Source organism: Petromyzon marinus, chromosome 46, assembly GCF_048934315.1.
Source record: "Petromyzon marinus isolate PM22_M1 ecotype Great Lakes invasive population chromosome 46, UKy_Petmar_22M1.pri1.0, whole genome shotgun sequence".
Taxonomy (NCBI): domain Eukaryota; kingdom Metazoa; phylum Chordata; class Hyperoartia; order Petromyzontiformes; family Petromyzontidae; genus Petromyzon; species Petromyzon marinus.
The window spans coordinates 13,307,363-13,322,924 of NC_133712.1; the positions used below are offsets into that span (position 1 = coordinate 13,307,363).

The window sequence follows — 15,562 nt, forward strand, 5'->3', positions numbered from 1 at the left end:
GTGACGTCGCGCGTGACCGTCAGCAGGCCCAGACGCCTCGCCGCACAGGGGCATTGATTGTACTCTAAATGTGTGTGGGGGCGGGGTTTGTTTCTTTTAAATGGAACAAAAAAAATAAACGAATCTTCTATATATGTGAAAAGGGAAATTTGTGATTATGTGTGTCTGTTCAAAATGTTTAGCATACTTCCCGACATGCAACAAACTTGAAATTTGGCATGTGGGTAGTTTCACGTTTCAAGTACACAATGCAAAAAGTGTCTCTGTGTTAACTCCCTCTACTTAGGTGTCTGTATATTATATATATCTGCGGTTCTGTGTTTCCTCTCTTAAATTTAGCTATTCTGTGCCTGATGATGATTGCTTGCGTTGCAATCGAAACGTCGTATGCTATTATGTAATTGTATTATTATTTCTTGTTTCTACGTGACTTTACCGAAAAAAAACAGAGTAATTCCCGCAGTGACGAAAGCGCCAAATCAAGTTTGAACCACCTCTACGGGGAGATATAAATTCTGTGTCTTTGCGTTGTCTCTGTTTGTGTATCCGTGTATGTGTCTTGTCTCTCTCTCAAATGTCACACTTAACTTGAGTTTGTGTCTCTGTGTTGTCTCTACCTGTGTTTCTGCCTTTGTGTCTACGTGTACGTCTTCTTGTCTCTCTCCACAGTCCCTGTGGGCATGCTAATCTGATTCTGTGCTCCTCCCCACGCTGCGGCGGCATGTGTGTGTGTGCCTCTACTTGCTCCAAGTCAGTCCCTGCTAATTTGTATCCCTTTATCTCTCAGCCCCCCCCTCTCCCTCTTATTTAAGGCTTCGACACAGACGGACTGTTTCACTGTGTCCCATGTGTGTGTCTCTCTCTGTGTGTCTCTGTGATAACTCTCTCTGCTTGGATGCCTATATGTGTGTCTGCGATCTTTCACTGTGTCCCATGTGTGTGTCTCTCTCTGTGTGTCTCTGTGATAACTCTCTCTGCTTGGATGCCTATATGTGTGTCTGCGATCTGTACTCTATCACTCTTAACCTATAATTTAGCAATCTTTGAAATAACGTAATCAGCCAGATCATGCGTTAATTGTGTTTTGACCGACCCTCTGTGTTGCATTATATTGTTTCCAAATTTTACTAAATCTTGTTCGATTTGATGTGCTTCTCCATCTCTCTTTGTCTCCCCTACATGCTAAGGCCTCGGCACAGAGACCCTATCTCTCTGTGCTCCATGCGTTGTGTCTCTTTGTGTCTCTGTTAACTCCCTCTACTTAGGTGTCTGTATATATCTGCGGTTCTGTGTTTCCTCTCTCTCTTAAATTTAGCTCTTCTATGCCTGATGATGATTGCTTACGTTGCAATCGAAACGTCGTATGCTATCATGTAATTTTATTATTATTTCTTATTTCTACGTGACTTTACCGAAAAAAACAAAGAGTAATTCTTGCAGTCACGAAAGCGCCAAATCAAGTTTATAAAAATAGACTTTTGTATATTTTTGGACGGGGGGGGGGCGCAAAAATGGATATATTTTGCACGCAAGTGAGCGGTGACGTCACATCTGTTATGTTACCCGCATGCGGAAGCGTTACTCAGTGTGCCTGTTGACGTCACGCATCCCCCCCCCCCCACCCTCCGCGTAGGCCGTGTATTACCGTAATCCAAAACAAGAATCCAAGTCCCGGGCGAAGCCGGGTAGTAACGCTAGTTGGAGAATAAAGCGATTATGCCTGCGTTGGTCGGCGGTGCACAAACACGATGAGAGTATTAAGATTATTTGGCTGTTATAAATGTCCATATGACATACCTGTCAACGCCTTATCTCAGTGCAATTCAGACTTTATTGGTCACCCCGTGCCCTTATAAATCGTAACGTTCATCCTACAAAGTCCCATCACAAGGGAGAAACACAAATATACAATTATTCTTTTTTTACCCGTATTGAAACGGCTGTACGCCATATGGACCTGTACAAGAATACGGGGTAAACCGTATTGGTTGACATCTATGCTATATCTCTGTCTCTATGGGTCTCTATGTATCTCTTTGGGTTTCTCTGTATTTCTGTGGGTCTATGGATCTCTATGGGTCTCTGTCTATAATACCTGTCAACCTCTTATCAGTGCACTACCTTATTCCAGACAAATTCAGACCTTACTGGTCACCCGTGCCCCTTATAAATCTTAACATTCATCCTACAAAGTCCCATCACAAGGGAGAAACACAAATAGACAAATCTTTTTTTGCATGTATTGAAACGGCTGTACCCTGTATAGCAGCGGTCCCCAACCTTTTTGGCACCAGGGGCCGGTTTCGTGGAAGACAATTTTTTTTCACGGACCGGGGGGGGGTCATCATTGGGTCTTTCCCCTTTTTCATAGAAGCTCTCCAGCGACGTTTGTTTTTTACTCATTGTGGCTACTAGGGGTTAGAGCTTGTGGGCTTACCAACACTGTGACTGAGACAAGTGCCCAGTGCGGGAAAGAGGCACGGACGGAAGTGGTAAATAACAAAATAATGGGGGCGGGCCACGTGCGGACTCACCGCTCTCACCTCCTGCTGCTGCTGTGCGGCCCGGTTCCTAACAGGCCACGGACCGGTACGGGTCCGTGGCCCGGGGGTTGGGGACCCCTACTGTATAGGACCTGAAACCTCAATTTCCCTGCACAAGAATACGGAGTAAACCGTATGGGTTGACAGGTATGCACGCGCATTATCAATATCGATAAGATATTTACTATGGAGTGGGGGGAGTTCCCTAAGTGATAACATTAGCCTCATATTGCCTATTGTAAACGCATTTCGTAACCCCCCCCCCTTTTTTCGTCAAAAGTGGACTCGCCCTTGCCTGCATGCGTGACAAGTTTAGTATTTCTGTGCCTCGTTTTTTGGGGGGTTTCCCGTCAGTTTATTGAATTTCTAGCTCAGTTTTTTGTGTTTTTTTTCTTTTCTCCAAGGTCTTTCAGTAGGGGTCTAACCATTCTGAACCCCTTGGTGTTAACATGTGTGTTAATTCCTGGGCCCAATGATCATCTTCCGTGGGTTCATAGAGGCTCTCCAAACGGCACATGAGCGTTGGTCGATCAGTCCCCCATCTCATGGTGTGTGGCCACGTCCCTACTGGCCGGGCGTGGTGCTGGCTACCCACCCCCTCGTGCGCCATGCCGGCCTTCATCGGCCCTCGTTAACAGCACTTGCCCCAACAGTCATTCTGACCATGTCTGATTTGTAAAGAATGATGATTTGTAGGGATTCATCTTCTTTGGTTATTTCGGTAAAGTCACGTAGAATGAGAATAAAATAATAAATTGATAAAATAAAATAACACAATAATATTCTCACGACGTTTTATTCTCATTCTACGTGACTTTACCGAAAGAACCAAAGAAGATGAATCCTTGCAGTCACGAAAGCTTTAAATCGAAGATTTGTAGGGAGTTGACGGTCTCAGCCCAACCACCAAATCTTCATCATCATCATCATTATGATCAGCCATGTGAATCCACTGCTTGATGAAGACCTCTCCCATGTTGTATTGGCCATGGGGATTGTTTGACCATACTTCACCAGTGCGAGTTGGTGAAGGAAGGGAGGGGGACCCAGAACCGGTTCATATATCACTCGCTACTGATGTCAGTCGTGACCTGGAATCAAATGGAGGTCACTGAATTCCATAACGCAGTACGCTAACCACTGCGTTACCGCTCCATCCCCAGCCTGAATTAACTTTTACTTGGTGACCGGGCTGAGACCATCAACTTACCACACCTGAGCATTTGGATGTAATCAGAGGCGGCTGCCTGGATTTTAACCCAGGTGCTCAATGATGCCGGCTCAGCGCTCTGACCTCTGGGCCACTCAGCCACGAAGAGAAGTGTCTTTTGGGAGCAAGGGAGACCTACGGACATACGGGTCTGCTCAAGTTGCCACAATACACTACAGTCTACAAGTGAAAAAAAGGTTGAGGTGATTTCCTGCTCCAATGATAATTGAGGCATCATCATTGCTCATCTGTTTTCGGCCCTGAGCCAGCGGTGAAAATAATAACCAATGAATGTTTGTATTTTAAATATTTATCTCCATGTGGTCACTGGTAATAGCGTGAGATCATAGTCTGGGTAGAACTTTCGAACAAAGCTAAGAGACTACTAGGATTCCAAATACACATCTATGTTAAACGAGTTCGTTCTGTGATGCTGCGTTGGCAGTGGTGCATAAGTATATATATCTAAAAACACACTCATTGTTTTTTTCGGTAAAGTCACGTATGTATAAATACAATATAATTATATTGAAACAAAAAAAGCACGACGTTTCGATCACAACGCAAACGATCTTCATCATGTGTCAAGAACAAATCACGGAGGTAAATACAACAAAAAGATGAGAGACGAGAATTCAACAAACCTGAAAAAACATTATGTGAAGCACATCCAGTCAGGCCAACAACACAGTTAGACACTTCCTGGCAGACCACGAATTTCAGAAGAGTGTTAAATTTCGTGTTCAACCTTTGGATTGCACATACCAGCATAGATAGAATGAAAAATATGAGGTACACAGTCAGTATCTATGCTGGTATGTGCAATCCAAAGGTTGAACACGAAATTTAATACTTCTGAAATTCATGGTCCGCCAGGAAGTGTCTAACTGTGTTGTTGGCCTGACTGGATGTGCTTCACATAATGTTTTTTCAGGTTTGTTGAATTCTCGTCTCTCATCTTTTTGTTGTATTTACCTCCGTGATTTGTTCTTGACACATGATGAAGATCGCTTGCGTTGTGATCGAAACGTCGTGATTGTTTTTTGTTTTAATATAATTTTATTGTATTTCTACATACGTGACTTTACCGAAAAAAACCAATGAGTAATTTTATGCAGTCACGAAAGCTTTAATACTTTATTATATAAAAACACACTCAACACATTCTCAATTAAGTAACAAAATATATATCACGGTCAATATTGCAGGCAATGACCCTTCTTCAGAGCAAAAAGATCTCATCTTAAATGTTTAAATATTTTAATAAAAATGAAAAACACGCGCACACCAAGCGGAGGGGATAACAATGACGAAACGCCACAGCAACATCAAGCAAATCAAACGCATGTCCTAACATCGCGACAGCTGTAATAATACTGTAGACCAGCGGTCCCCAACCTTTTTGGCACCAGGGACCGGTTTCGTGGAAGACAAATTTTTCACGGACGGAGGGGGGGGGGGCGTTCATCATTGGGTTTTTCCCCCTTTTCAAAGAAGCTCTCCAGCGAAGTTTGTTTTTTACTCATTTTGGCAAGAGTCAGCTTGTGGGCTTACCAAAACTGTGAATGAGACAAGTGCGCAGTGTGGGAAAGAGGCGCGGATGGAAGTGGTAAATCAAATAATGGGCGGGCCACGCGTGGACTCACCGCTCACCTCCTGCTGTGTGGCCGGTTCCTAACAGGCCACAAAAGATTTACTAAATAAAAAAAGGAAGTGGGTCACATATCTGAAGCAGAGCCATTATAGTGGCTATTTTGGTCTGCTCCTCGACGTTGGCCAGACGTCTTGGAAGAAGTGGGTGCATACCCCAACGCTTTACCCCACCACATCGCCTGTGGTGTTTCCCATTTACACTACTGGCTGTCTGTGAGCCAGCACTATGAAGGCCACAGCGGGGGTTGGTCGATCACCACACACAAATGTTGTGAAACCCCTTCTACCCGTGGTTACGTACGGTGCAAAAGAATTTCAACATCAGGCGCAGCCACCGCCTGATATTTGATACAGCCCCACCCATGTTTTCATGATATCCGTGACCCCTTGAGTATCTTTGATTCTCGAGCTGATGCTTGCTTTGCTAATGCCTGGCACGACCGCCACCTGACGATAAGTTACCATCTTATTCACCTGTCGTATTATATTGTTGCTGTTGTTCGCACGCTCAGCATCTACGCAGCCCAAACCGAATCATGACCAGCTGGGTAAATCAATGGGAAAAATGGCATTGGCCCACTAATCCCAAGGCATACATTGATAGAAGGAAGGGTGGATCTAAATGTAGCCCGGCCCACCGCGGATTTCAGTGTCAAAAAACGGGTGCCAAACTTAACACATGCGCCTATCCTTAGCGTCTCATCTGCAGCCCAGCCAGAATTGAATAAGTTGGCTGCTTATTACAACGGGTCGGAAGTAAAATGGCCGTGATTTTACATCAGCAGCCCAAGGACATGTTTACCATTACGTACGCCTGCTACTCAAGTCAAGTCAGGCTGCGGATGAGACGCCAACCTCCGGCAGAACAACACGCTGGGCCAAACGAAAAGACGCCAATGTCAGGCCCTCGTCTCCACCTTGGCCACTCCGGCCACCAGCTTGTACTGGCCACGGGTCCGCCTTCTCTTCAGGACCGACGCCACAGCCACCCCTCCCATGACCAGCAGGGCCATGCCGCTCAGGGCTACCAACACCTCGGCGTTCACGGGTGACCAGGGCCTTCCCCGGGGATGGAGAACTTTGAACTCGATACGCGGGCTGGTGGCGATTCCCGTGGTCTGCAACAATTCTTCGTGGCCAGTTGTTCCCTTCCCGTGTTGGTTCACCGTCACCACGTCTGAGCGAGCAGTGGGAAAAGTTTCGTTCGGATCGCTCTGCCCATCGTGCACTGATGACGTTGGTGACGATGATGACGAGGATGATGATGCTGATGAACGATTCGGTGTTGGTGATGGTGATGATGATGATGATGGAGATGTTGGTGACGATGGTGGTGGTGGTGGCAATTGTAATGGTGGTAATGGTGATGATGTTGATAGTGATGGTGCTGCTGCTAACAATAGTGTTGATGATGATGCAAGTATTGGTGATGATGGTGGTGATGATTTTAATGAGATTGATGATGATGATGATGGCGGGGCTGGTGATGATGGTGTTGGCAGTTTTGGTGGCAATGGTGGTAATGATGACGATGATGGTGGAGGAGGAGGAGCCAGTGGTGGTTGTGGTGCTGTTGATAGTAATAGTACTGCTGGTAATGGTGGTTGTGATGACAGTGGTGGTGGTTCTGATGACGATGGTGATGATGATGGTGTTAGCGGTTGTGATAGTGATGGTGGTGATAATATTGCGAGCATCGGTGATGATGATGATGGTGATAATAGTAGTAGTGGTGATAATGGTGGTGATAGTGATGATGATGCTGATGATAGTGATAGTGATGATGATGCTGATGATAGTGGTGGTGATGATAGTGGTGGTGATTGTGATGATGATGGTAGTGGTGCTCTTAATGATGGTGTTGGTAGTTCAGGTGACGTGCGAGTCAATAGTGGTGGTGTTGATGATGACGTTGATGATGATGGTGGTAGTGATGTTGGTGGGGTTAATAGCAATGGCGTTGTTCGTTGTGATAATGTCTCTGGTGCTGATGTTGTTCGTGCTGCTGATGGTGGTGGTGGTGGTGATGATGATGATGGTGATAATGGTGTACTCATTGTACTCTCGCCCCCTACCTCTGTTTTTCTATCAGCGGAGTTACTGAATAAACTACCTAACGTATTCCTAATTGAAGAAAGCAAAGTCGCGCTATCCTCATTAGTTGCAGGGACATTATCCACTCTATCGACATCTAAGAGCTTGGCGGAAGAGCGGGGGGCGTTGGAGTTAGTACCAGAGGCTGGGTCCCCAATGGAGATTACGATTGGGAGGTCAGCGCCCGAGACCCTCTTTCCATTGATGGTGTCGATCGGCCAGATCGCGCCCGTGGACGCAGTGGAAGAGTCCGTTCGGAGGCTGTGAGAGGCGTTCATCGCTGCGATGAATGAGTCAAGGTCAAACATGTCTACAGAGGGACAGAGAGAGAGAGAGATGGTTTCAAAGAGTTACGGTGGACAATTATGGCCATGTTCAGGTCATGAGGCATCACATGGAGAAGTCACAAGCTTGTACCCGGATTGCACTCTCGATTTCATGTTCACATCTTTGCACCTAAAATAAAACAACCTGAGTCTCGCGATTGATTTTCGGAAGAGAGCTGCAAAGTTTTCGCAGTCGGGGAGCGATGCAACTGAATCGCTCACGCGTGTGCACGTCTCTGCAACCAATTTGCGAGCAGTCGCGAGTAGTTGCTCACGGCAGAGACGCGGGATCGACAGCGGCGCGTGTCATCTCGTGCTGCGCATTCTCGAGGCGTGAAGGGGGGGGGGGTCAGGGTATGTATGTGCGTATGTTGAACTTCTTTCGCACCGTACGGAGCCAACCGTGCGAATCGGAGGTGCGGGTGGGTGGCGGCGGCGGTGGTGGTGGCGACGCAGTGGTGACACACGAGCCTAACAGCTAGAAAGGCCCCGTGTTTTCGTTTCCCGACTCGGGCGCCTTTCTGTGTGCGGCGTCTGTGCGTTATCTCCCCCCCCCCCCCCCCCTGTTCTGCAGAGTGAGCGAGAGTGTGAGTGGACATGTGAGTTAAATGTGTGTGGTGTTTGTATGTTCTCCCCCTGTTCTGAATGGGGTTCCTATTGGCTTGTCCGGTTTCCTCCCACAGCGAAAAGAGACAATGTAGCTGGTATTGGCCAAAAATCACATCCCAATACTGAAAAAAAGATCCTGCAAATGACTCCATAGAGATTACACGTAGCAGCAACATTGCCCCTTCAAACACTTGGCAGGACCCTCCTATCGCAGCGAAATGTTAACTACCCCTCCTGGCATACAGGAGGTCGTGAGTTCGATCCCGACCCTGACACCTGTATATTTGGAGTTTTGGATGGTCTCCCCGTGATCGCGTGGATTATTCTCCGGGTCCTCTGGTTTTTATCTCAATGTTTACAATCAACATGCATTGAGATAATTTGGCCTACCTTAAATTTCCACTTCGTTGAGCTTTCATTTGTGATAGCCAGGTCGCTTCTGAACAGGAGCTTTAGAAATCTAGATTTGAAGCTTTCGTGACTGCAAGGATTCATACTCTTTGGTTTTTTCGGTAAAGTCACGTAGGTAAAATAAAAATAAATACAAATGAAAACATCTACATTTAATCACGACGTTTCGGAGGAAACACAAGCTTCCGTCTTCAGGTGGAAACCGCAAAATTGCTGATACAGCAAGCAATTAATTGCTGTGACGGTTTCCACCTGAAGGCGGAAGCTTGTGTTGCCTCCGAAACGTCGTGATTTAATTTAGTTGTTTTAAAAAAATAATTTGACCTACGTGACTTTACCGAAAAAAACAAAGAGTATGAGCTATATAGGTCAGTGAGGCCTTACCTGGTAAAATAAAAAATAAATAATTTTTTTTTATATTTCAAAATAGAAAAAGACTCTTGAAACTCGGTAAGCTTAATAATATTATAATTGATTGGTCGTTAAAATCAGGAATACAGCTTTTTCATTCCTTTGTTGCGCAACTGGTAGCTCAGGTGCGGACAAAGCAGTTGTGGGCGATTAAGTTGCATGGTCTGGTCGTGAACCGGTAACCGTTTTCATAACACGTTACTGGTTTCCAAAGTCGGAAACCGGTATAACCTGGTTGACCATTCCCCGAGTCGAACCGGCGACCTCTTGATTGGTCAGAATCTGATTAATACAATTGGCACGTACAAGCGATTACATGTTTGGAAACGTGACGATGTTGTCGTGTGGTGGAGGGTAAACGACAAGAACGTTGATTTAAAACCACTCCCACCACGTGTGGCCCTAACCAAAATGTGCAACATCAGCTGCGAAAGCCCCCCCCCCTCCCCACCCCCGCGCGTTGAGTGATTATATCGAGCCGATTGTTTAATTTGTGGGGTGCACGTTGAGAATGAGTCGGTCACTCGCTCCTCACCGTTGAGGCACCGCAGCATGTTGCAGGCTATCTCCGCCACCTCCTCTTGCGAGTAGCCCTGGTGCCACTCGAAGAACCATGTCTCAAACCGCTCGTCGAAAGGGGGGCTCAGTGAGGGGCTCGAGGGCAGAACGCGGGCCACAGACTTCCAAGTGGGAGCCCTGTCAAAAGCCCTCGCAGTCGGTAGCGCTGAGGGGGTGTGGGGTAAGGGGAGGGGGAGTGGGGGGCATATTTCAGACCGGCGTGGGAGAGGGGGGGGGCGGTCCTCATCCAGCAGTGGATTGAGCAAAGAAAGGGCTGCACGCGTACACGCGTGTGTGTGTGTATATGTATGCGCTGTGGGGGACAAAAGTGGCCAGGCGTCGGTAGCTGGCCACCCGCTCCCTGGTGTGTCATACCGACCTGCATCTGTGCTCGCTAACAGCACTTGTGTAATGACAGTAGAGTCTACCTGCGGTGTGGGTGGACTAGTGGCCACGGGAGGTAATGACAGGGGAGTCAGCCTGCAGTGCGAATGACTAGTGGCCACGGGAGGTAATGACAGGGGAGTCAGTCTGCAGTGCGAATGGACTAGTGGCCACGGGAGGTAGTGACAGGGGAGTCAGTCTGCAGTTCGAATGGACTAGTGGCCGCGGGAGGTAATGACAGGGGAGTCAGCCTGCAGTGCGAATGCACTAGTGGCTCCGGGAGGTAATGACAGAGGAGTCAGCTGTGAGTACGAAGGGACTGGTGGCTACAAGAATGATCGAGAAGGGGAGCATGGTCAGGCGACGGAAGAGGCCGGTAGAGTCTGCCGGTGGAGCGAGAGTCCAGAGTCAGCGAGAAGGTTCAGGAAGGAGGGCGTGCCTCGTGTTGATATATAAGAGAGATGCGCAGGAGGCTCGGAGCTGTTGCAGTGGGGGTCTCCGTCTGTGTCAAGTGAACGTGTCTTCAATAAAGAAACCATCTCAAGAAAAGTGTGTCAAGTCATCTCTACACTTGCATAGACAGCCTGATAAGGCTATACGGCGGGGCGGGGGGGGGGGAAATCGTTGTCTTCGCAGAGTTAGCGCACTATGCTCAGTGATCCGTCCACCTCAGTTGGATTCCCGGCCACGGTTAACACACAGTGGCGAGTGATACAACATCTGATGTTTGCGGTGTGCGAACATCACACATGGGGAGGCAAAGGCGTCCGGGCGTGTTCACGGCCACATCACCAGATTTTCGAGCGTCCGTCCTGGCCTTAAATACGACACACAAAGTGTTTTCCACAAAGAAACCACAATACTCTGCTGATCTTGTCAAGGAGAATGAAAGCATCACGTGCACTCCCGTCATCCTCGCAGCAGCGGCTTTTTGTTTAGGCGCTTCTGCGGCCGTCTGGAACGCTCTTCCCTCCGATATTAGGAAGCCACTGGAGCTATGCACTTTTAAATCTAGAATGAAAACGTATTTCTTTAGAGCTGCTCGTTGTGTTTAGTTTGCTGTCCTTACCCCTCACCTCCGCTCAGCACGGTAGGCTACGTACGGTGCAAAAGAAGTTCAACATGTGGATGAAGGGCTCTCCGTGCGGTGTCAGTTATGGGCGGTGTTTTGAACCATACTTCACCAACGTTGGCCAGTGCGAGTTGATGAAGGGCAGGTGTAGGAGAGGGACTAAGGACTGGTTCATATACCACAGGCCACTGTGACTGACACTTCAACTCATGTTGCTGGGTTCTTAGCACAGTGTGCTAACCACTGCGCCACCACTCCACCAATTGCTGTCTCCATGATCGTAATCACCACGAATATCTTGAGTGGTTGGGCAGCCTGACGGCCAGCGTGCCTGTCACCGAGCCATTTGTTTTGCGCGGTTCAGTGGCAAAGCAACCTCTGCTGGCTTCGCGCCGTTGCGAGAGAAGTTCCACGTACATTACGCAATGGGCGCTCGCTAACGTAGAGGCGGGTCGACCCCTCTCACCTGCTACGAAGCACCACAAAGACGCCGCGAACAGCATCAGCGGTCGCTGTCCCGGGGCTCCCATTGCGTTGGTCTGTTCGCCCCGGTAGGGGGTGGGATGGGGGAGGGTGGGGTGGGGTGGGAGAGGGTGTGGTGGGAGAGGGTGGGGTGGGGTGGAGGAGGGTGAGGTGGGGTGGGGGGAGGGTGGGGTGCGGTGGGTTTGGGTGGGATGGGGTGGGGGAGGGTGGGGTGAGGTGGGGGGAGGGTGGAGGGAGGGTGGGGGGAGGGTGGGGTGGGGGGGAGGGTGGGGTGGGGGAGTTGGGGAGGGTGGCATGGGAGAGGGTGGGGGGAGGGTGGGGTTGGGGAGGGTGGGGTGGGGTTGGGGAGGGTGGGGTGGGGTTGGGGAGGGTGGGGTGGGATGGGGGAGGGTGGGGTGGGGTGGGGGGAGGGTGGGGTGGGGTGGGGGGAGGGTGGGGTGGGGTGGGGGAGGGTGGGGTGGGGTGGGGGGAGGGTGGGGATGATGGGGTGGGGTGGGGTTGGGGAGGATGGAGTGGGGTTGGGGAGGGTGGGGTAGGGTTGGGGAGGGTGGGGTGGGGTGGGGGAGGGTGGGGATGATGGGGTAGGGCGGGGGAGGTGGGGTGGGGAATGGGGTAGGTCCGGCAAGCAGCAAAGTCCCAGTTGAAACCCGATCACCGTTTTGGTAAAAGTCAACACTAGCGGTGACCGCGGCTGCGTGATGAAATGTCGCCATGAACAACGACGACGCAAACGACGATCGTAAAAGAAGAAGCCATCGACACGATATGGAGCAACGCATTGAAAGTGGAAACAATGTGCATCCACGGTGCCACGAGATGTCCATCTGGGGACCTACACCACCCAGTGCCGGATTATCCTCGTAGCACAAGTAGCTACACCACGTGTAGTAGCTACACGTGTAGTAGCTACATATGTTGCGGGCCATGCACTTTCAAGGGCCCATGCTTTCAAGTTTAGTGATTCTGCACTTGCTCTATCACTACAGTACTATACCGCCTTCAACTTTTATGAACGGCCGGGTGTTTAAGGTTAGCGATTTGTCGCATTATCTGGTCGTATAGCAAATAAAAAAAAATACAATTACTTTACTATGCAAGTTAAAAATGTATGTCTTTTAAATATTTACGTGTTTTTTTTTATTAATTTAGGGCCCCTTTATAACATGTTCTACAGACCCCGCACGGCACTGACATCACCGTGGGCCGTGCTCCTCCAACAGAGGAGGAATCGAACCTAATTAGCACGAGCTCCCTCCTCTTTGGTTCTTTCGGTAAAGTCACGTAGTTAGAAATAAAATAAAACACGTCACGACGTTTCGATCGCAACACAAGCGGCCGTCATCAGGCCGCTTGTGTTACGTGACTTTACCGACAGAACCAAAGAGTATGGATTCCTGCAGTCACGAAAGCTTCAAATAAAGATTGAGGCGGAGCACAAGCATGCGTTGCAATCGATACGTCATCATCAACACCACCATCAATCGAAACGTCGTGATTTATTTTATTTTCTACCTACGTGACTTTACCGAAAGAACCAAAGAGTATGGATTCCTGCAGTCACGAAAGCTTCAAATCAAGATTGTTGCAGCAGCTGGCCAGGATTGGGCAAAACTTTGCACACTTTTGACCCAGGCAACTGGAGAGCACGCGCTGAGTGTTACTAACCGAGCGTTAAAACTAACAATAGCATATTTTAAGAATCGCAGTTTAGAGACAAACAACACAGGCGCTGTTAAAAAGAAGAATACAAATCAAACAAAAAAATTAACTCTAATCGATGGTGCTATCATTATCCGGGACACCGTTTAGGGCAGGGGTCGATAAAGCAAAATAACAAGTAGAGGCATTTTTTTAATCGAATTCGGTATATATAGGAAAAAAACCTAAAATTGTCAAGATCCCCAATGCACTGAGTGCTGAATAGGAGACGCGGTGGGTCCTTAAGAATGAAGGCATCACGAAGCCAGTCCCTAAAGAGCCGCATGCCGAGCCCTGCGTTAGGGAAACGCGCGGTGCTGGGTCAGGGCTCCCTAAACCACTGCACCACCGCTCCCTCCACCCCACATCACCGATGAGTGAAGTTTAATCGACACATTACCTGGCTTCGTGTGTCCGCTTGTCTCTCGTCCAGAGGACGTCGATCACAGTGATAATTTGTAAGTGATGATTGAGAGATGATGATGATGATGATGATCAACTGATGATTGATGGATTGGTGACTGATGGTGTTGATGATGATAAACTAATAATGATTGATAATTTGGTGATTGATGATGGTGTTGATGATGAATTGATAAAGATTGATGGATTGCTGACTGATGATGTTGATGGTGTTGATAATGATGCATTGATAATGATTGATGGATTGGTGATTGATGGATGATAATGATGTATGGATGATGGTATAATGCTTTATAAATGTATGATTTATGGATTATGATGTTGACGCTAATTTATAATTACGGGTGATTACCTTGCATTATTTTATATTTATAGAGCGCCTTCGATCACGGCAATAGCTAACCGTGTGCAATATATAAATATGGTAATGATTTGTAATTAATGATGAAAATAATATTTGATCATTTTTTGTTTATAATGATGGAGATTATGATGAACTATGCATTGCAACGAACGATGACAATAATTGTTGGAATGCTGATTGACGGATGATGATGATGATGATGATTATTAGTTACGGACGACTGACACTTCGTCGAGGATTTATGACGGATGACTGAATGAGCGCAGTGAATGACTCGAGACGAATGACTCCGTTGAAGCGCGATAGCCCGCGAGAGAACGAGTCAATCGGCAGACTTTGGGAGGTAGGGAACGAGAGACTTGGTGGAGTGCGAGCCAGCCGGCCAGCGGGGTGACTGCTCACGCGGCTCTGTGCGCTGGGTACATAATTGCCAGTTCGGGACGTCGTGGTGGGGTGGGGGGGCGGTGGCGGGGTGCACGTGGATTCATCTTTGCGAGTTTCTTCCCGAATCGCGGTCAGGGATCCAAACTTTCACGCGCGGACCGCGGCGGCCTCGACCAATCGCCGCTTCGCACAGACCGCTCGCACAGACCGCACGCCACGTGTTGCGGAACTCTGGCGGATTATTTATAATAATAAAAACACACTCCAGCCGCCCGAGTTCGCCTCCTGCCCACAGCCCAACATCTGTTATTGTTACTGTTGACTAATCGTACCGCTTGTTTACGCAGGAAAGCCTCACAGGGTCTCGTGACTCCTTCTTTCAAGAGGGTCCTGCCAAGCAGTAGTGGGGGGGGGGGGGGGGGGGGCAGTGCCAGATGGAGCTGGTTCGGGACCTGTAGCATATGTTATAAAGGGGCCCTAAATAAAAAAAAAAAACACAAAAATATTAAAACACATTTTTTACTTGCATAGTAAAGTATTTGTATTTTTTCATTTGCTGCACAGCCAGAAAATACGACAAATCGCTAACCTTAAACACCCAGTCGTTCATAAAAGTTGAAGGCGGTATAGTACTATAGTCATCGAGCGAGTGGAGAATGACTCAACCGGAATTGATAGCTTGAAAGCATTTAGCGCGGGGTCCTTGAATGTGCGGGGCCCGTAGCATATGTAGCTACATATGTAGCTATACAAGTACCTATACAAGTAGCTACATATGTAGGTACTTGTGCTACTTGGAGAATCCGGCACTGGGGGTTGGGGGGGGTGTGAACGCTACTGCTGTTTAATCCACAAGTGGATCATTTGCGATATAATTTTCAAACTTGGCCTCCTCTCTTGCGAATGATGTCACGGGATCTTGAACGTCCGCTGTGATGT

General features: G+C 48.2%; 1 protein-coding gene across 2 annotated transcripts; it reads right to left on the reverse strand.

Annotated features, from left to right (window-relative positions):
* Window positions 1-4,996: 4,996 nt before the first annotated feature.
* Window positions 4,997-14,655, reverse strand: LOC116952351 (uncharacterized). 2 transcript variants are annotated; one of them, XM_032971627.2, is made up of 5 exons: window positions 13,853-14,655; window positions 11,738-11,810; window positions 9,793-9,981; window positions 7,640-7,810; window positions 4,997-6,583 (listed from the first exon to the last, which is right to left on the reverse strand). In XM_032971627.2, the coding sequence occupies exons 2-5, from the start codon at window positions 11,799-11,801 to the stop codon at window positions 6,306-6,308; spliced, it is 702 nt and encodes a 233-aa protein (XP_032827518.1). In that variant the 5' UTR covers window positions 11,802-11,810; window positions 13,853-14,655; the 3' UTR covers window positions 4,997-6,305. The 2 variants fall into 2 exon arrangements, with proteins under 2 accessions (XP_032827518.1, XP_075930327.1); XM_076074212.1 differs by lacking the exon at window positions 7,640-7,810.
* Between the last annotated feature and the right edge of the window lie 907 nt (window positions 14,656-15,562).

What these genes read in the sequence shown, in the direction of transcription:
- LOC116952351 (XM_032971627.2), bottom strand. Translation starts at nt 11,801, where the DNA reads ATGGGAGCCCCGGGACAGCGACCGCTGATGCTGTTCGCGGCGTCTTTG. An exon ending in TTTGTGGTGCTTCGTAGCAG is followed by an intron (nt 9,982 to 11,737) that starts GTGAGAGGGGTC and finishes ACACCCCCTCAG; the next exon opens with CGCTACCGACTGCGAGGGCT. An exon ending in CATTGGGGACCCAGCCTCTG is followed by an intron (nt 6,584 to 7,639) that starts GTACTAACTCCA and finishes CTGCTCGCTCAG; the next exon opens with ACGTGGTGACGGTGAACCAA.